A 20,707-nucleotide genomic window follows, 5' to 3' on the forward strand; every position below is an offset into this window, starting at 1 on the left:
TTCCTACAGCAGTTTCTCAATAAAAAAAACTGGAAATTGGGCTGCTCTTTCTCCCTTGATAAAGTTGCAACGGTAATTGCAGCATTCTTGTACTCTAGCTGAAATTAGCTTACTCAGCACAAACTGGGGGTTAAAGTTGGGACTTTCTGGTCTGTCTGACTTAGTAATAGACCATGTTTACCAAATAAATGTTTTTAAAGCCAAACTATAGCAATTATTCCACATGCCTGGAGAAAGTAGCATTTGTAAATTGTCCGATTGACTGGTTTGATTAATGGAAGAGCATTTCTCACTGTCTTTAATATGGTTACAATTATTTTTAATTTCAACATTCACCCTTGTGTTTTTCTTTAATGAGTTTTTTAACTGTTTTCCTCCTATCTTTTGTGTTTCCTCTTTGAAAGCCAACTGTACACAGGAAAACTTGCTGTAGAATAACAGCACTAATAAGTTAGAATTGCAGAAGATTTAATTTCAACTCGGTACTTAGCAGTATATAATGTAGTTTCAGGTTCTCTTTTTTGGGGTGGGGGGGATGGGCGGGCAGGGAGAGAGGCAGAGATAATGGCCTGGAATTTGTGGTCAGCGGCGAACGAATGGCACCCGCCACTCAACGCTTACAGCTGCCTACAGATTTATCGTGAGCTTTTGAGCAGCAACTTGCGGTCATCGGGAGTCTGATACAGTGCGCCATCCTCTACAGGGGATCTGGGTGAACAGGGCAAACAGCGTGTCTCCTCAACCAATCGGATTAAAGAATCCTTACTGAGGCATGCAGAGTTTAAACCAGGAAGTGTAAGAATATTTAATTGCAAATTCATGTACAAAATGCAAAATAGAGAGAGGGAAAGAAAGATGGGATTAAAAGCGAGAGATAAAAAAATTAAAACAAATTTTAATTAAAAAAAAAATCCAACAGTAATTAAAATCTGAAGGAATGAGACTCGACGCTTGTAAAAGTAAATTTTCAGTGCCAGAGAGGTTGTTTGGTAGTAAGACCTATCACACTGTTAAAAATTCACTTGTACTTGAATGGACAAGCCCTAACTTTTTCTGGCGTGTTTAGTGGGTAAGTACTGGAACTTCACGCCCTTCATATGTTTGCATGCTGAATCTCTCTGCGAGGTACCGGTGTAGTGAAGCTTGTGGCACATAAGACAACAACTTCCTGATTTGTGTTTAACTGCACGTGTGCAGACACCAGAAGTTGCTGTCCAATTTACTCCTTAATAACGGTGAGCGCTGATGGCCTAACCGGTATACCTACTACAAAATCCGGGCCATTATGAAGAGTGTACAGTTACTACACTTAGCAATGACGTTACCATTTGAATGATGAGTTAGTCATTCTCAAGATACTTAATCAAATTTAAAATCTTACAATTTTTTTTTGCTTACAGCATTATTGAGAAAACTTATGAGCCTAGGCCCATAATGCAGGACACCACCCAAGATTGAAAAGAGAAGATTAGGTGATTGTGAGTTTTTAGGTTTTAAAACTTGTAGATTTTAGAAGAAAGGGAAGGCTGAGTGAGATAAAGGCCTCGAAATTCAGGCGCTGGGTGCGATCCCTACTCCTAAATGGTGAGACCCGAGACGCACCCAATATTGGACCTCAGGCCTTATATTACTAATGAGCTTCAGACAATAACGGTTATTTCATCTGTGAAGCGGGATTGAAGATCGGGTCGCTGCGAAATCAGTAGCGGCCCTCAGCTAAGTGATGAAGGGCATGACTGGGTCAGGCGGTAGTGGCAGCGACGACGATCGGAGTGGAGGTAGGGAGAGACAGCAGTGGCCTGCGTTCTCCCAGCTCCACATTCAGGTAAGTATATTTTAAAACCTAAGGGCTATCTGTTAGGCCAGTTGTATACCTGGCTTTCCTGAGTCCAGCTTTCTGTCTCTGGGCAAACCAATCTTGCATATACATAGTTCCTAATCAATGCACACCGATTTTTTTTTTGGCCTTTATAAATATGGTAGGCGGCGCACTTCCGACTCATGATGAGCGTGCACTTTCTGCCTGCCATGTTGGAGGCTTAGGAGGCCGTTTGGTGCCAAAAAATGGCCACTGATCGGCTGAATTTCTAGACCAAGGAGTTTGAGTTTTGAGGTCCTGGGAAAGAATTAATTAAAATAGTGTGTGATGAATGAACACGGAGGATGCAGAGGAAGAGCTGTAGAATGGTATATGTGCTATGTGCAGCCTTGACTCAGTCGTAGCATTGTCGCCTCTGAGTTAGAAGGTTGCAAGTTGTCGTCCCACCCCATGTTCCAGGCTGTCATTTCAGTGCAGTACTGAGGAAGTGTCCCTAAGACCTTTTCCACCCCCTCAGGTGGACATAAGATCCCATGGCACTATTCGAAGAGCAGGGGAGTTCCTCTGCTGTCCTGGTTAATAATGTTCTTGATCTGGACACTCAATTTATGCTTTTTAAGCAGCTAAACATCTTGACTGTGAACTTACAACTCCGAATTTCTCCAACGTTGTAGCACACAGCTCTGAATTCTAGGATGGAAACTACTACAAGAACTTGTTTTTATATATCACCTATCACAATCTCAAGCTCTGCTGTCCTGGTTAATATTTAACCTTCAACAGATTCTCTGTGCACAAATATGCTGTTACATTTTCTTACATTACAACAGTGACTATACTTCAAAAGTGCTTGAAGTTAATACAGTCAGCTGACTAAAGATGCAAGCAAATGTGTTTGTGAGAAGCGGATCAACTGTTTCAGCAATTACTGATCAGAACAGTTAAGCCGACAAAAAAGGGGTGTTTACAGGACTGCTAAAGGCATTAGGAATAAAATACTTGAATTTGAAGCTGTTGTACCAGCAGGAAGCTACAATGTAGTTAGGAATTCATGGCCACCATCAGAGGATGGTAACTGATGCAACGTACAAGAGTGTTTAGAAAAGACGGTGAGACATTTTTAATGCGAAAATGATAAAGTTAACAATGGATATGGTGCAGACCACGAGATTAAAATAAAAAACAAGCTCCATTGCTCTATGAATAGATAAGGAAAGGTTCTCCCACAACGATAAGATGCCACAAAAGTTTACTGCACAAGATAAGAGCTCACTGGGTTGGGGGTAATATATTAACATGAATACAAAGAAGAGTCGGGATAAATGGGTCATTTTCAGGTTGGTAAACTGTAACTGGTGGGGTGCCACAGGGACCAGTGCTGGGGCCTCAACTATTTACAATCTATATTAATGATTTGGATGAAGAGACCGAGTATAATGTAGCCAAATTTGCTGATGATACAAAGATAGGTGGGAAAGCAAGTTGTGAGGAGGACACAGAATCTGCAAAGGGATAGAAAGTATAATGTGGGAAAATGAGGTTATCCACTTTGGTAGGAAGAATAAAAAAGCAAATTAATATTTAAATGGAGACTACAAAATGCTGTGGTACAGAGGGATCTGGGGGTCCTTTTACATGAAACACAAAAAGTTAGCATGCAGGTACAGCAAGTAATCAGGAATGCAAATGGAATGTTGGCCTTTATTGCAAGAGGGATGGAGTATAAAAGTAGGGAAGTCTTGCTACAACTACAGGGCATTGGTGAGACTGCACCTGGAGTACTGCGTACAGTTTTGGTCTCCTTATTTAAGGAGTGACATACTTGCATTGGAGGCAGTTCAGAGAAGGTTCACCAGATTGATTCCTGAGATGAAGGGGTTGTCTTATGAAGAAAGGTTGAGCAGGTTGGGCCTATACTCATTGGAATTTAGAAGAATGATCTTATTGAAACGTATAAGATTCTGAGGAGGCTTGATGGGGTGGATGCAGTGAGGATGTTTCCCCTCGTGGGGGAATCTAGAACTAGGGGGCATAGTTTCAGAATAAGGGGGCACCCTTTTAAAATGGAGATGAGGAGGAATTTCTTCTCTGAGGGTCATGAATCTTTGGAATTCTCTACCCAGAGAGCTGTGGAGGCTGGGTTATTGAATATATTTAAGGTGGAGATGGACAGATTTTTGAACTATAGGGGAATCGAGGGCTATGGGGAGCGTGCAGGAAAGTGGAGTTGAGGCCAAGATCAGATCAGCTATGATCTTATTGAATGGCGGAGCAGGCTCGAGGGGCCAAATGGCCTACTCCTGCTCCTATTTCTTATGTTATTTTAATGGGAATTTTAATCGAGCATATGTAAATTGGGAATCTTCAAATGATGCAGAATCCAGGTTAATAAACATAATGTGCGACTGCTTCATGACCCAGTGCATCAGGGAAGTTTTAGCAGGATGCACACGTCTTGACCTGGTAAGTAATTAACATAACATACAAAGAATGGAAGTCATAGTACACTTGGGTGATATTAGTCATTGAACCATTATGTTTGACATTCTTTGTATGTAGCACTCTTTACATACAACGTGACATCTGAGAATTTGTAGAACAATAGGTGGTGAGTTAACATTGGGAGGGGGGAAAGAAAAGAAAGCAAGTGAAATAGTTAGAAGTGGCAAAAGCACAGTTGAAGAGAATGTTCTGAAGGATGTTTTTGAATATGGGAGGAGATGGTGAAGCGGAGATGCCAAAGACGGAAGTCCAAGAGGGGCAGAGGCAATGTGGCTGAAGGAGTGGCTAATGGCAATTACACCTGAAAATTTTACGGCTGATGTAAACAGGCCGGTGCAGGGCCTGTTTGCACAGCGTAAGGGGATACATCCTGACAAATCCAAGTAATGTTAAAAGCTATACAAGGCTGGAAATGGAAGCATTTTAGGATTTTGTCCATAAAGTATTTGTTGTCCATGAAAAGTTCAAAGGAAACGGTTGCTACATTGAGGGTTTTTTTTTGCATTTATGTGGAGCATAAGCTATAAAAATCTGTACAGAAAGTGGAGGAAAGGAAATAAAGCTCACTGAAAAATGAGCATGCAGCAGAGATGCCGTCAACACTTCTTAAAGGGACACATCTTTCAGGCAAGTTTGCATTTAAACTTTTCGACTGTATTTTTAAAATTTTATTGAAGTAGTGGCTTGGTGCAATATATGTTAAAAGTTTTTTCAAGTGTGCAGGGAGTGCTGCTGGATGCTTGCAAGGCCTCGGATGGTAAAGGAAGGCCTTGGAGAAAAGACAATGCTGTAAATACTCAGCCGGTCAGGCAGCAACCATTCACGTCTCGGGTCGAGATGCTGCCTCACATGAGTATTTACAGCATCTGCTTGCAGAGGGAAGAGGAAGATGCAGATGGAAGGATGCAACTCAGATGGCCCCTTTCTGGCCAGGATATCCAGGACGGAATCATCTACTTGCCAGTGACCATAACCCCAATTTCCCTTTCAACATTTGTCCCACACCTTACCTTCCTTCTGTTACTGACCATCACAGTGTCCTCTTGGCCACAATGCTGAAATTAAAAGCCACCACAAAGCAAACTTTCCAATCCACCTTTATACTATCCATATAGATCTATCCATCCAATATGACATCAAGAAATCAACTAATCACCCTAATGCATTCCCTTAATGGCTGTCTTGTGTGTGCCTTTGCCTATCCTACTGATGTCACACAGTGCTACCCCAGTGGCTGCAACATGGCTAGTGGAAGGCTTCTGATTTTCAGCGGGGGACACTGCAAATGGCCTTGCAGGTCGATCTTGAGCTGGTGGTTGGGAGTGTGAAATCGAGCAACAGTGTTTCTTTTTCACTCTCCTTAGTCAACCACTGGCTGGGCACGCTGCATTTCTTGGGTGTGTGAAATGAGGAAGGCACAAAGATGGAATTGTGAGGGGAGGGTGGGAAAGCAAGAGGTGCGGGTGCATGCGAGAAGGAGGATAACGTATGAGGATACCAGCATCTTGTATCCTTTCAGCCCCGCTGCTGGCCAAGTGCTCAGCCTGCCAAGAATGGCCAGCACCGTCTCCTCCAAGAGGATGAGGTGAAGCTAGGAATGGGAGGTGTGTCTCATGTTTGGTATAGATTGTTGGTAGGTGAGTTACTGGGGGGGGGGTAGCGGAAAAGAGTTGTGCATTTAGAAGTGTGTGAGGCCGGTGGTGCAGTTGGTAGGAGACGGCTTTTGAAGATGCAGTCACTGACTTTGACCCCTGGCCTGAGGTCACGAAGCTTCTTTGGACACGAGCCAGGTCGTGGGGGGCCCTGCACAAAGATGGAGTGCTGCATGCAAGACCCTGAATGCCCCTTCCCTGGCTGGCTGAGCCATTTGTTAGTGCTGAAGCACTTTTATCTTTTTTAGGTATGGATGGCAATTCAGCTTTAAGAGCTGAAGACTCACAATTGGCAATTCTTTTTAATGCTAATTTTTTTTCCAGAAGGCAGTTGAGCTGTAAGTGCTAAAAACTGCCTATTTTTACATTGCCTTCTGAAATGACAGCCTTGCTTTAAGAGAAGGCTGTTCTTGCTGCAATGATGCTACATCTACGCTACATTGGGGCCTCCCGTCGGGACTGATACCACCATAACGGCATTGCATAGTGAGTTTAGCGCTAGACTAATGTTAATTAGTCACCAGCGCCAATTTATTGATCCTGCCAGCACCGTCCATTTCAGCGGCTGTTACCACCTGCCTGCAGTGGTACGGCAGGTTTTTAGCAATGTTGAATTTCTAGACCATGGTCTGTCTAGTAGCTTTGATGAGAATCAGATAACTTGACAATTAAGTAGTTGGTCAGAATATGAAATTAAATGTTATACACACAAGTGAATATATAAAGTATAGTTCATTTTAGAGTTTGCGAACCATTTATTTTTCATAATACAAGCATAGTCTAACATGTAGTGTAAATGTATATTACATTACTGTTAATTGTTCAGTTATTCAATAAATTTGGATTGCAATTAAAAAAAACACCTGTCTTTCAGCTGCTTAAAAATGCAAGGATGGGATTGAACCAGTAGCTCTTTATTATCCTGGGTGCGCCATCAAACAACCAGGCTAGATGTTAGGTTGAGTGTGAACGCTCTTGAGGATGTAAGGAGCGGCACTCACTTAATACAGCAGTCTGACACACAAGTTCAAAATATATAGCGTGACGATGGTGTGAGACCCAAAACGAATAGCAATAACTTAATGTATTTTTCAATACACAATGTTATTTGTTGAATACGCTTTTATCAAGTAATCAAAATAAAATTTACACAGCAAAATACACAATCACAAGTTATTTAAGAATTATACTTGATTTAGTGCACAGGGATTATTGGTCTACATTATTCTCTGGTCAGCAAAATCAACATGACGTCAGATTATTCACAGAAATAAAATTTAAATGCTTTAATTTAGCACAATTATACATTACAGCGTACATGTACTTCTTTACACAAGACGCGCATTATTGACGGCCTGCTTGAATGTCAGTGGCAATCTCCTTTATGTTCTGCCAGGCATATTGAATGTGTTTACTTTCGACTGTACGTGCACATATAGCAAAACGGAGGACAAACTTGTCTCGAAGTTCACATGGCACAATGTGAATCTTTCTCATTTCGTTTATTCTTTTAATGAGTTTTTCATTTAGCTCGTTTGAGCCCTAAAAAAATGAAATACACCAGAAAGATTTGAAAAAAAGTTTTTACTTATAACAATGTGTTTATTTTAATTTACTGCAAACTTTTCAAATTAGAATCAGAATCATAAGGCTACAGCACAGAAGGAGGTCATTTGGCCCGTTGTGCCTTTGCTGGCTCTTTGAAAGAACCATTGTGCTTAGTCCCACACCCCCGCTTTTTGTCTGTAACCCTATAAGTTCCTCATCCTCAAGTACCAATCTAACTCCCTTTTAAAATTATTGATGGAATCCGCTTCCACCACCTTTTTAGGTAGAGCATGCCGGATCCCGACAACTGAGTGAAAAAAATTCTCCTCATCTCCCCTCTAGATCTTTTGTCAATAATTTTAAATCTATGACCTCTGGTTACTGACCCACTTGCCACTCGTTTTTCTAAATTTGCTCATGGGATCGGGGCGTTGCTGGCAAGGCCAGCATTTATTGCCCATCCCTAATTGCCCTTGAGAAGGTGGTGGTGGTGAGCCGCCTTCTTGAACCGCTGCAATCCGTGTGATGAAGGTACTCCCAATAGTACTGTTAGGTAGGGAGTTCCAGGATTTTGACCAAGCGACGATGAAGGATCAGCGATATACTTCTAAGTCAGGATGCTGTGTGACTTGGAGGAGAACTTTGGAGATGGTGGTGTTCCCATACGCTTGCTGCCCTTGTCCTTCTTGGTGGAAGAGGTCGCGGGTTTGGGAGGTGCTGCCGAAGAAGCCTTGGCGAGTTGCTGCAGTGCATCTTGTAGATGGTGTACACTGCAGCCACGGTACGCCGGTGGTGGAGGGAGTGAATGTTTAAGGTGGTGGATAAGGTGCCAATCAAATGGGCTGCTTTGTCCTGGATGGTGTCAAGCTTCTTGTGTTGTTGGAGCTGCACTCATCCAAGCAAGTGGAGAGTAGTCACACACCTTACTTGTGCCTTGTAGATGGTGGAAAGGCTTTGGGGAGTTGGGAGGTGAGACACTCGCCGCAGAATACTTAGCCTCTGACCTGCTCTTGTTGCCACAGTATTTATGTGGTTGGTCCAGTTAAGTTTCTGGTCACTGGTGACCCCCCCAGGATGTTGATGGTGGGGGATTCGGCGATGGTAGTGCCATTGAATGTCAAGGGGAGGTGGTTAGACTCTTGCTTGTTGGAGATAGTCATTGCCCGGCACTTGTGTGGCGTGAATGTTACTTGCCACTTATCAGCCCAAGCCTGAACGTAGTCCAGGTTTTGTTGCATGCGGGCATGGAATGCTTCGATATCTGAGGAGTTGTGAATGGCGCTGAACACTGCAATCATCAGCGAACATCCCCATTTCTGACCTGTTGCAGGGACAGTCATTGATGAAGCAGCTGAAGATGGTTGGGCCTAGGACACTGCGCTGAGGAACTCCTGCAGCGATGTCCTGGGGCTGTGATGATTGACCTTCAACTACCACAACCATCTTCCTTTGTGCTAGGTATGACTCCAGCCAGTGGAACGTTTTCTTCCTGATTCCCATTGACTTCAGTTTTACTAGAGCTCCTTGATGCCACACTGAGTGCGGTTTCAATAGAGTGCTGCGAGTTGGGTGAGTCAGGAAGTCAGGTGAGGAGTGGAAGGAGGAGCTCCCTTGCTTCGCCTTTGTTTTTCCTAACTTTTCACCCTGTAGGAAGAGGCCGGTGTCAGGAGCAGCAGGAGAGTAGTGAGTGTTTAAACTAATTTTCGCGGGGTTTTTTTTCCAAAGGCCGGTCAATCTCGCAGACCGGCGGCGGCGTTCCAGAGCCACGCCACGATTCAAAAAGTGACGTGGGCAAGAGGAAGCAGCTGATTGGGTGAGTACAGCCAGGTGAGTATTTATACTACTCTATAGTTTGACAGTTAAGGTTAATAGTTTATAAAGTTCAGAATGTCTTAATTTTTGTGGTTATAGTTTCTAAGGTCTCTGTTGTGTAGCGGGGCGTGCTAGTAAACAAGGGCCCTTGAGTATATCATTTAATTGTAGTGTAATTAGTGGCTTTGATTTAATTTAAATTAATGAAAGGGTAAGTAATGGCAGCACAGCTCGGCCCCGTGGCATGCTCCTCCTGCACTATGTGGGAAATCAGGGACAGTTCCTGTGTCCCTGACGACCGTGTGTGGGAAGTGTATCCAGCTGCAGCTACTGGCAGACTGCATTGTGGCGCTGGAGCTGCGAATGGATACATACTGGAGCATTTGCGATGCTGAGGACATCGTGGATATCATGTTTAATCAGTTGTTCACACCGCAGATAAAGGCTGCACATGCAGGAAGGGAATGGGTGACCGCCAGGCAGAGTAGTAGGCGCAGGCAGGTAGTGCAGGGGTCCCCTGTGGCCATCCCCCTCTCAAACATATATACCGCTTTTGATATTGTTGAGGTAGATGGCTTATCGGGGGAAGGCAGCAGCAGCCAACTTCCTGGCACCATGGGTGGTTCTGCTGCACAGGACGGGAGGAAAAAGAGCGGGAGAGCTATAGTGATAGGGGATTCTATTGTAAGGGGAATAGATAGGCATTTCTGCGGCCACAAATGAGACTCCAGGATGGTATGTTGCCTCCCTGGTGCAAGGGTCAAGGACGTCTCGGAGCAGCTGCAGGACATTCTGGAGGGGGAGGGTGAACAGCCAGTTGTCGTGGTGCATCTAGGTACCAACGATATAGGTAAAAACCAGGATGAGGTCCTAAAAGCTGAATATAGGGAGTTAGGAGGTAAATTTAAAAATAACACCTCAAAGGTAGTAATCTCAGGATTGCTACCAGTGCCACGTGCTAGTCAGAGTAGAACTAGAAAGATATTTCAGATGAATACGTGGCTAGAGGAATGGTGCAAGGGGGAGGGATTCAAATTCCTGGGACATTGGAACCGGTTCTGGGGGAGGTGGGACCAGTACAAACCGGACGGTTTGCACCTGGGCAGGACTGGGACCAATGTCCTAGGGGGAGTGTTTGCTAGTGCTGTTGCGGGGGGTTCAACTAAAATGGCAGGGTGTTGGGAACCTGTGCAGGGAGGCAGAGGAAAGGGAAGCAAGGATAGAAGCAAAAGACAGGAAGGAGAAAAGCAAAAGTGGCAGTCAGAGAAATCAAGGGTGTAAATCAAACATGGCCACAGTAAATAATTCTAAAAGGTCTAAGAGTGTTCAAAAAAAATAAAAATAAGCCTGAAGGCTTTGTGCCTTAATGCAAGGAGCATTTGTAATAAGGTGGATGAATTAGCTGCGCAAATAGATGTAAACGGATATGATATAATTGGGATTACGGAGACATGGCTACAGGGTGACCAAGGCTGGGAATTCAACATCCAGGGGTATTCAATATTCAGGAATGACAGGCAGAAAGGAAAAGGAGGTAGGGTAGCATTGCTGGTTAAAGAGGAAATTAACACACTAGTAAGGAAGGATATTAGCTCTGATGATGTGGAATCTGTATGGGTAGAGCTGAGAAATACCAAGGGGCAGAAAATGTTAGTGGGAGTTGTATACAGACCCCCAAACAGTAATGCTGAGGTTGGGGATGGCATTAAACGGGAAATTAGAGACGTGTGCAATAAGGGCACAGCAATTATCATGAGTGACTTTAATCTATCTTCTATCTATATATTATATATAATAAAGCAGTATGTCTGTCTGTCTCCGCTGTCTGTATGTCTGTCCGCTATACACTCAATATAGAGCGTACCTACACATATGTTATATCAAAAGAAAGCTGATGATCAGGGGAGTGTCATAGACATATTTACTTTTTGGTCAGACAAAAATTGTTCGGACAGTATACAAAAAAAGTTCAAAAATCCGCTCATTAGCGGTTGACCAATCCTACCGCTCATTAGCGTTGAGTGACATGATGGTTGACCAATCCTACAGTTCAGTGACCTGATGGTTGACCAATCAGTGCGTCACAGGCGGGACCTAATCCTGCAGCCTCCCGAAACTTCGCCGCCATTTTTTCCCCTGCTTTTCCTCAACTGCGTCGGCCCGCCTAGCGGGAGGTGAGTTGGGGTCACTCAGCCCGGGCCTCTAAACCGCTCGGTCTGAGACACACAGCGGGGGACCGGCAGCGGCCGGCCGTCAACCGCGCAGCCCAAGACACAAAGCGGGGCAGCGGCCGGCTGTCAACCGCGCGGCCCTCTAAACTGCCCTGGCAACGCCGGGCTCCCCCTGCTAGTCTACATATAGATTGGGCTAACCAAATTAGTAACAATACTGTGGAGGAGGAATTCCTAGAGTGTATAAAGGATGGTTTCCTGGACCAATATGTCGAGGAACCAACTACAGATCAGGCCATCTTAGGCTGGGTATTATGTAATGAGAGGGGATTAATTAGCAATCTTGTTGTGCGAGGCCCCTTGGAGCAGAGCAATCATAGTATGATAGAATTATTCATTAAGATGGAGAGTGAAGTGTTTGACTTGGAGACCAGGGTCCTGAATTTAAATAAAGGAAACTACGATGGTATGAGGCGCAAGTTGGCTAGGATGGATTGGGGAACTTTACTTAAAGGGTTGATTGTGGATAGGCAATGGCAAACATTTAAAGATCGCATGGATGAACTACAGAATAAAAATAAAACAAAAAAGGTGACTCAACCGTGGCTAACAAGGGAAATTAGGGATAGCATAAGATCCAAGGAGAGGACATAAGTTGGCCAGAAAAAGCAGCAAACAGGTTCGGGAGCAGTTTAGGATTCAACAAAGGAGGACAAAGGGATTAATTAATGGGGAAAATAGAGTATGAGAGTAAGCTTTCAGGGAACATAAAAACTGACTGTAAAAGCTTCTATAGATATGTGAAGAGAAAAAGATTGGTGAAGTCAAGCGCAAGTCCCTTGCAGTCAGAATATGGGGAATTTATAATGGGGAACAAAGAAATGGAAGACCAATTAAATACATACTTTGGTTCTGTCTTCACAAAGGAGGACACAAATAACCTCCCAGAGATGTCGGGGAACATAGGGTCTAATGAGAGGGAGGAACTGAATGAAATCAGTATTTGTAGGGAAATGATGTTAGGGAAATTGATGGGATTGAAGGCTGATAGATCCCCAGGGCCTGATGATCTACATCCTAGGGTACTTAACAAAGTGGCCCTAGAAATAGTAGATGCATTGCTGGTCATCTTCTAAAATTCTATAGACTCTGGAACAGTTCCTATGGATTGGAGGGTAGCTAACGTAATCCCACTATTCAAAAAAAGATGGTAGAGAGAAAACGGGGAATTTTCGACCGGTAAGCCTGACATCGGTAGTGGGGAAAATGCTAGAGTCCATTATAAAAGATGTAATAGCAGAGCACTTGGAAAACAGTGACAGGATCGGACAAAGTTGCATGGATTTACAAAAGGTAAATCATGCTTGACTAATCATCTGGAATTTTTTGAGGAGGTAACTGGTAGAATAGATAAGGGAGAACCAGTGGATGTGGTGTATTTGGACTTTCAGAAAGCTTTCGATAAGGTCCTGCATAAGAGATTAGCGTGCAAAGTTAAAGCACATGGGATTGGAAGTAAGGTACTGACTTGGATAGAGAACTGGTTGGCAGACAGGAAGCAAAGAGTTGGAATAAACGGGTCTTTTTCCGAGTGGCAGGCAGTGACTAGTGGGGTACCGCAGGGATTGGTCCTAGGACCCCAGCTTTTCACAATATATATAAATGATCTAGACGAGGGAACTAGATGTAATATCTCCAGGTTTGCAGATGACACAAAGCTGGGTGGACGTGTGTGCTGTGAGGAGGATGCCGAGAAACTCCAGTATGATTTGGACAGGCTGGGTAATTGGTCAGATGCATGGCAGATGCAGTATAATGTGGATAAATGCGAGAGTATCCACTTTGGTGGCAAAAACAGGAAGGCAGATTATTATTTGAACGGCAATAGATTGGGAAAAGGGGAAGTACAACGAGACCTGGGTGTCCTTGTGCACCAGTCGCTGAAGGTAAACATGCAGGTGCAGTAGGCGGTTAAGAAGGCAAATGGTATGTTGGCCTTCATAGCGAGAGGATTCAAGTACAGGAGCAAGGATGTTTTGCTGCAGTTGTACAGAGCCTTGCTGAGACCACACCTTGAATATTGTGTGCAGTTTTGGTCGCCTTATCTGAGGAAGGATGTTCTTGCCCTGGAGGGAGTGCAGCGAAGATTCATCAGACTGATACCTGGGATGGCAGGAATGACATACGACGAGAGATTGGGTCGATTGGGCTTGTATTCGCTAGAGTTTAGAAGAATGAGAGGGGACCACATTGAAACTTATGCAGGAAACTCTTGATTTACCAGCAGCTAAATAACCGGAAATCTCTGTTAACCGGCAAAATTCAGGAGTAGGTTCAGGTAAGTTTTACTTCATATTAGTGGCCGTTCCTGGATCTGTGGCTGTGTAACTGGGGTTACTCTTCCCAAGTTGAGCATTTTTACCTTCGATATTTTTTGGTCTCTTTCCATAATTACTGTAAACTGAATTACGTTGTGGTCACTGTTAGCTAGATGATCTCCTACTATAACACCCTCCACTTGCCCTATTTCATTTCCCAGAACCAGATCCAACACTGCTTCATTCCTTGTTGGACATACTGATTGAGAAAATTCTCCTGTACACATCAGAAATTCCTCTGCTTCCCCACCCATAGCACTATGTTTTCCCAGTCTATATTAGGGTAATTAAAGTCTCCTAATACTACTGTATTTTTGTTGCATGCCTTTGAAATTTGCCAACAAATTTGCTCAACTATTTCCTCCTTCTCACTGTTTGCTGGAATTTTTTTTATATAGAGTTCCAATGTAACAGCTCCCCTTCTGTTCCGTAACTCAAGCCAACCAGATTCAGTCCTAGAACCATCTAGTGTATCCTTTCTATTTAGAACTTGTAACATCATCCTTAATCAATACTGCCATGCCCCCTCCTCTTTCCTTCTCTCTTATTCCTGAATATTTGGTAACCAGGAATATTAAGAACCCATTCCTGGCCTTGTTTGAGTCATGTTAATGCAACCAGGTCATAATCCCATGTGATAACTTGTGTCTGCAGCTCACCAACCTTATTACAGTAGTTACACTACAGACATTGATGTACATACAATTTAATACCTCCTTTGTCACTTTTACTATTTTCCTCAATCTGGTCCCTCCAAATTTGGGATACTTGTTTTGTGTTTTTTTTGGAATGTTCACACCCACAATACAATCATTGTAATACTAGGATGGCAGATTTTATACTGAGGGATAGTGTATGAAGGGTTCTTTAAGGAAAAGGCATGTGATAGCTTTAATGAGTGTTCAAGTGTTGATGGGAGATCACGAGGAAATATTTGAACACATAGTGGGTAGTAAATCATATTAGTGGCAGTTGTCCCTTATTAGGAGCTCCTCTAGCTGTCTTGCAGCTTATGAGGTCCTTGTCAGGCTCCTGTATTTTTATTTTGTTAGAAAGCTTCAGCTTCCTTCTGGCTTTGATCTTCCTGTTTACCTTCATCTGCCTGTTTAGATGAAGACCCTTTCTAGGGGCGAGATTATGAAGCATGCAGTAAACTGCAACGATTCAGGACTACATTAGTCTGCGCCCTTGATCAATCCAAGTATCTGAATCGAGCCTTTAGGCTTTGGATTTGATTTGCAGATATTGTATCTGATGCCTAATGCCTCAACAGCAGCACTAATGACGATTCTGCCGGCAGCAATAATTGCCTGTACATCCTCCATTTTGTTAGCCTCTATTGGAATCCGTGCTGGATGCCAATCATTTGCTTGGCTACTATCCTAGTGGCACAATGCATTCATTGTATTCCAGTTGATCGGAGGTGCTGCAGTGGGGTCATGAGCTATTGCTGTAGGAAGTAGCCAACCAGAACTGTGCCCTGGGCTGGTGAACATCTTTACATTAAAATGAAAAATGTTAATGGCAGCTTCCCAGGTAGCATGCTTTCACCTGCCTGATGATATGCTTGGCATTGCATACAACCTGCACAATTAGTGAGTGTACTATGATTCAGTAAAGTGACAGGGATGGTTACATGGGTCTTGTCAATGGCCCCATGGACATGGAGAAATCCTGCAAATCTGTAAAACTTATCCTCTTTTTCAATGGCATGCAATATCCATGGGAAATAAGGTTAATTGTGCAACTCCCTGAAATAGTCCATCACATCAGCTGAGCTGCAAAATGATTTACGTGGCACATGTGCCCCCAGTGTTCCCCCTAATTTTTTTTGGTGCACGATCCCTTTAACGGCTGCGTGGCCTATTCAAAATTTCGTGCATGCGCAAAATCTCCTATTCAAAAGCCAGTAAGCGGCCTGTGCAGGACATCCAGGCAACTTAGCAGGAACCTGAGGTAGCCTGCAAATAACCTGTGGAGAAGAAATCAAGTGCCACTGTCAGTTTAACCGTTACATTTAGTGCTGTGGATGAAAGCTCTCAAGTCCAACGTAAGTAGTTGACACAACTGTTACTGTCTCCTTTGTAAATCACAACCTTCTGATGCACTGGCATCTTGAGATATGAATGCCTCAATCTACAGATGCCTTATAGCGGGTGTCTGTGGAGTACTTAATCTTAACAGTATTTTTACATACCTTCAGTCTGAAGCACACCAGTCCCACCACAACGTCGCTTACAATCTCAAACTGGTCATCTTGACGTACCAAACTCTCGAACTCTCGTGCTAGATCCACCTGCTGCAGCAAACGCAACACAAATGGATGTTGAGACCCCAGTTTTTGATAAACATGTTTTTCAGCAAAAATAAATAATAGGATGAAGAAAATGGAACAAAAATTGTCCACCATTGTCACTGTCTATATAAATTAAAAATGAGAACATTTATAAAAAAGACAAAATACAGGCCAGGTGCAACTATCAACATCGAATTAAATTTTTGTTTCAATATTTTTAACTTTGATATTGATTTATTTTCAATAAAATACACAAGGGAGTTTTATGACATGGGGCTCTTGCCTTTTGTGTATGCCCTGTGTGCACCAATTCTTGGGGCACAGAACCAGCAATGGAGAACCATAAGGCATAACAACATTTCTAGCCAGCCGAGGCAAGAGCTTCCTTACAATAATCAAATAAATGGACTGCTGTAATAATGCGCCCCATGTCTTTTCTGGCCTTTATGCTAAATTGACACTGTTTTCCAAATAACACCCATATACATTGGCATCCAGGATTGCTCGGGGCTGAATTGTACTTTAAAGGGTCATTGAAAAAGATTAATTGAACAGTTTTTTAAAGTAATTTCTGTAATGCTTTTGAGGTGAAAATAGATCATTTTTGTGATGGAGAGGATATGGGGTCAGAAGCTCATCTTGAGGTTGAAGAGGACACCGAGGTTAAGAGTCTGCTTCAGCTTACAACAGTGGCTGATTCCCAAAGATTGATTTCAGTCTTCCCAGTGTTTAAATGGAGGAAATTGTGGGTCATCTGAGACTGAGTGCTGGACAAGCAGTCTGACAACGCAGAAGCATTGGAAGTGTCGAGAGAGGTGGTGGAGAGGTAAAGCTGGGTGTTGTCAACATCCATGTGGAAGCGAACCCCATTTCTGCGAATGATGTCACCAAGCGGTAGCATGCAAATGAGGAAGAGGCGGGCAGCACGGTGGCATAGTGGTTAGCACTGTTGCCTCACAGCGCCAGGGACCCGGGTTCGAATCCGGCCTCGGGTGACTGTCTGTGTGGAGTTTGCACATTCTCCCCGTGTTTGCGTGGGTTTCCTCCGGGTGCTCCGGTTTCCTCCCACAGTCCAAAGATGTGCGGGTTAGGTTGATTGGCTATGATAAATTGACCCTTAGTGTTAGGGGGATTAAATACGTGGGGTTACGGGGATAGGGTGGGATATGTGTTGGTGTAGGGGTTACGGGGATCGGGTGGGATATGTGTCGGTGCAGGCTCGATGGGCCGAAATGGCCTCTATCTGCACTGTGGGGTTTCTGTGATTTCTGTGACCATGGATGGATCCTTGCAGGACGCCAGAGTTGATAATTCTGGTGTGGGAGAGAAGTCAGTGTTAGAGCTGCTGTGGCTACAATTGGATATGTAAGAGTGGAACCAAGTGAGGTCAGTCCAACCAAGCTGGGCAACGGAGGAGAGGTGTTGGATGTGACTGGTGTAGCCAAATGTGTTGAAAGCGGCAGATAGAATGAAGAGAGATAATGCACAGACAATATCGTTTGTGATTTCGGTAAGGCCTGCTTAAGTGCTATGGGAGGGGCAGAACCCTAACTGGAGAGATTCAAAAAGAGTCACAGGAAAGATGGATATGGATCTGGGAGGCTTCGGCATGCTGACTTGAGAGGAAAAGAAAGTTGAAGATGGCACAGTAGTTAATAACAAGGGTGTTGAGGGTGGGTTTTTTATGGGGGTGGGTGATGACAATTACGGGGGAGAGGATTCCATTTGCAATGTCAGTCAACATGAGGCCAGGAAGGGAAGTTGAGTGGTCAAGCGTTTGGTGGGAATGTGATCAAGGGAGCAGGAGCTGGGTCTCATGAATAAAATGAGCTTGGAGAGAGCAGGGGCAGAGGTGATTTCAGGGCTAGGTGATTTGTCTTACTGAGTAGGAGTAAGGGAGAAAGCACCAGACAGAAATTAGCACCAGTTCTTAACACTTAGGCCTAGAAATTCGGTGGGCTGCGCCACCAGTTAGCGCCCAAAGAGGGCACTTAGTGGCTTTAGCGCCACTGGCCACGCCCCCTGCGAAATTTAGCGGGGCGCTAATGGCGGAGTTAGCCTGTAGTGCTGCGCCGCCACCGATGACGTCATCGGTGTGCACAGCGCCCCGCTACTGCCCCGATCGCGATATTGGGTCGCGCCCCCCGTTGTAACGCCGGTCGCAATCTGCGACTGGTTCAGGGAGGTCGACCTGCGGCGGTAGTGGCGCTAATTAAAGGGGAGGTGTGGGGCGGCCATTTTTTTTGTTGGCCACCTGCCAGCAGCACCTCGTGCCGGCCTCCTGAGCCCCCCCCGCCCGCCCCCCGGGCAGTGCTGGCTGTGTCCCAAGAGCCCGGCACCTCTCCTCGGCGCCGAGCTCTTTTGCCGGCACTCGTGATCTCTGATCGTGCTGGTGCAGGCCCCTCCCCTTTAAGAAGGGGAGGAAGGCCTGCTGTACCGCAGCACGCCATGCCGCAGCATGTGGCGCTGCGGCACGTTGCGCTGCAATATTCAGTTTCAGCGCCCCAAGAGGGACGCGGGGTGCCTCGAGCAGCGCCCCGCTTCCGTTTGGGGCGCTGAAACTGAATATCACGCTGGCGCAATCGGCTCCTTCTGGGGCGGAACCTCCGGCACCCAGGCGAGCTTGGCGCCTCAGACGGGGCGCCACCGAATTTCTAGGCCTTAGACTTAACGTACGTCGTACATGAAAATTGACCCCCTGGGGTTCAGACAGGCCTATTGTAAACAGTGCTGATCAACGATCTAAAGGAGCACATGGTGCGATTGAACAGCAGAAATTATGTGCAGTGAGGCATCACTTCATAGATGATACATGGTACATAAAGAACATGTTGGAGAAGTAACAGTGTGGAACCAGATGGATGGAAGAGGATAGAATTGAGTCTGAGTAAGGAGAGGCTGCAAGAAAGGAATAATAGTAGAATAACAGGAAACAACACTCTCAAATCATACCATATGAAATCCCATGGCTTCAGGTCAAACAAAGCCAAGGAAACCTGCTGATTACTATCTACTAACCCCCTCAACTGATGAACCTGAACTTTTCCATGTAGCACTCCACTTGGAGGAAGCACTGAGGGAAGCAAAGGTACAGAATATACTCTGGGTGGGGGAGCAAGCTGGCTGAGTCCTGAAGGCCATAACTGCCAATGTTGGCCTGGGTCAGCTGGTGAAGAAACCAACATGAGGGAATAATCTACTTGACTTCATCCTCAAGAACATACTCATCACAGATACATCTGTCTATGATTGCTTTGGTAAGTATGACCACACAGCCCTTGTGAAGACAAAGTCTTGTCTTTACAGTAAGGATATCGTCCATCATGCAGTGTGGCATTGCCACTGTGCTAAGTCTGATGAAATGAGGGCAAATCTACCAGCCCAAAACTGGGCATCCATGAGTTCTCTACCCCCACAATGTGTAACTGTATGATCTGGCACATCCCTCATTTCTCCATCACCATTAAGTCAGGAGCCCAGCTCAATGGAGAGTGTAGAAGGGTGTGTCAGGAGCAGCACCAGTCCCACCTGAGAATGAGGTAGAAACTTAGTGAAGCTACAATACAGGACTACTTGCATGTAAGCACCAAATGCAGCAGGCAATAGACAGAGCTAAGTGGTTAGCTAAGGACGAGGCTCCTTGCCCATCTTCAACAATGGCAAAACCCAGCATGTGGGAGCAAAAAGAGAAGGCTGAAGTGTTTGTAAAATGCCTTCAACCAAAAGTACCTGGTAGACGATTCCACTTGGCCCCTTCCCAAGATCCACACCATTATAGATGCTATTGTCTAGCTGATGTGGTTCACTCCATATAACATTAAGAAGCAGCTGATTGCACGTGAGTGCAAAAGACAACCATCTTCAGCCAGAAGGGCCGAGTGGATGATCCATATCAGCCTACTCCTGAGGTCCCCACCATCACAGAAGCCAGTCTTCAGCCGATTCGATTCACTCCACGTGATATCAAGAAACAGCTGAGCTCACTCGATACAACAAAGGCTATGGGGCCCCAACAACTTCCCGGCTATCCTGCTGAAGACTTGTGCTCCAGAACTAGCTGCGCCTCCAGCCAAGCTGTTCCAGTACAGCTGCAACACTGGCATTTATCCGACAATGTGGAAAACTGCCCAGGTATGTCCTGTCCACAAAAAGCAGGACAAATCAAACCTGGCCAATTACCGCCCCATCAGTCTACTCTCAAATATCAGCAAAGTGATGGAAGGTGTCATCGACAGTGCTATCAAGCGGCACTTACTCACCAATAACCTGCTCACTGATGCCCAGTTTGGGTTCCGCCAAGACCACTTGTCTCCTGACCTTATTACAGCCTTGGTCCAATCATGGACAAAGGAGCTGAATTCCAGAGGTGAGGTGAGAGTGACTGCCCTTGACATCAAGGCAGCATTTGACTGAGTGTGGCATCAAGGAGCCCTAGTAAATCTGAAGTCAATGGGGATCGGCTGGAGTCATACCTAGCACAAAGGAAGATGGTTGTGGTGGTTGAAAGTCAATCATCACAGCCCCAGGAC

The 20,707-nt window shown here is 44.8% G+C and overlaps 1 protein-coding gene across 6 annotated transcripts in view; it reads right to left on the reverse strand.

The window, feature by feature from the left end:
• The window catches only part of ddc (dopa decarboxylase), a 237,719-nt gene that overhangs the window by 6,805 nt on the left and 210,207 nt on the right, over nt 1-20,707 (reverse strand). For 5 of the 6 annotated variants that reach the window (XM_085988120.1, XM_085988119.1, XM_085988122.1 and 2 more), the window contains 2 exons: nt 16,080-16,181; nt 6,709-7,515 (listed from right to left, as the gene is read on the reverse strand). In XM_085988120.1, the coding sequence (XP_085844246.1) occupies nt 7,318-7,515; nt 16,080-16,181 (300 nt within the window). In that variant the 3' untranslated portion in view covers nt 6,709-7,317. Of the gene's footprint in view, nt 1-6,708; nt 7,516-16,079; nt 16,182-20,707 lie in introns of those variants that run through there. The other variant, XM_085988121.1, reaches the window with a different exon arrangement.

The sequence above is a fragment of the Somniosus microcephalus genome, chromosome 5, assembly GCF_052327205.1.
Source record: "Somniosus microcephalus isolate GS21.2 chromosome 5, FLI_Smic_1.0, whole genome shotgun sequence".
In the NCBI taxonomy this organism is placed as follows: Eukaryota; Metazoa; Chordata; class Chondrichthyes; order Squaliformes; family Somniosidae; genus Somniosus; species Somniosus microcephalus.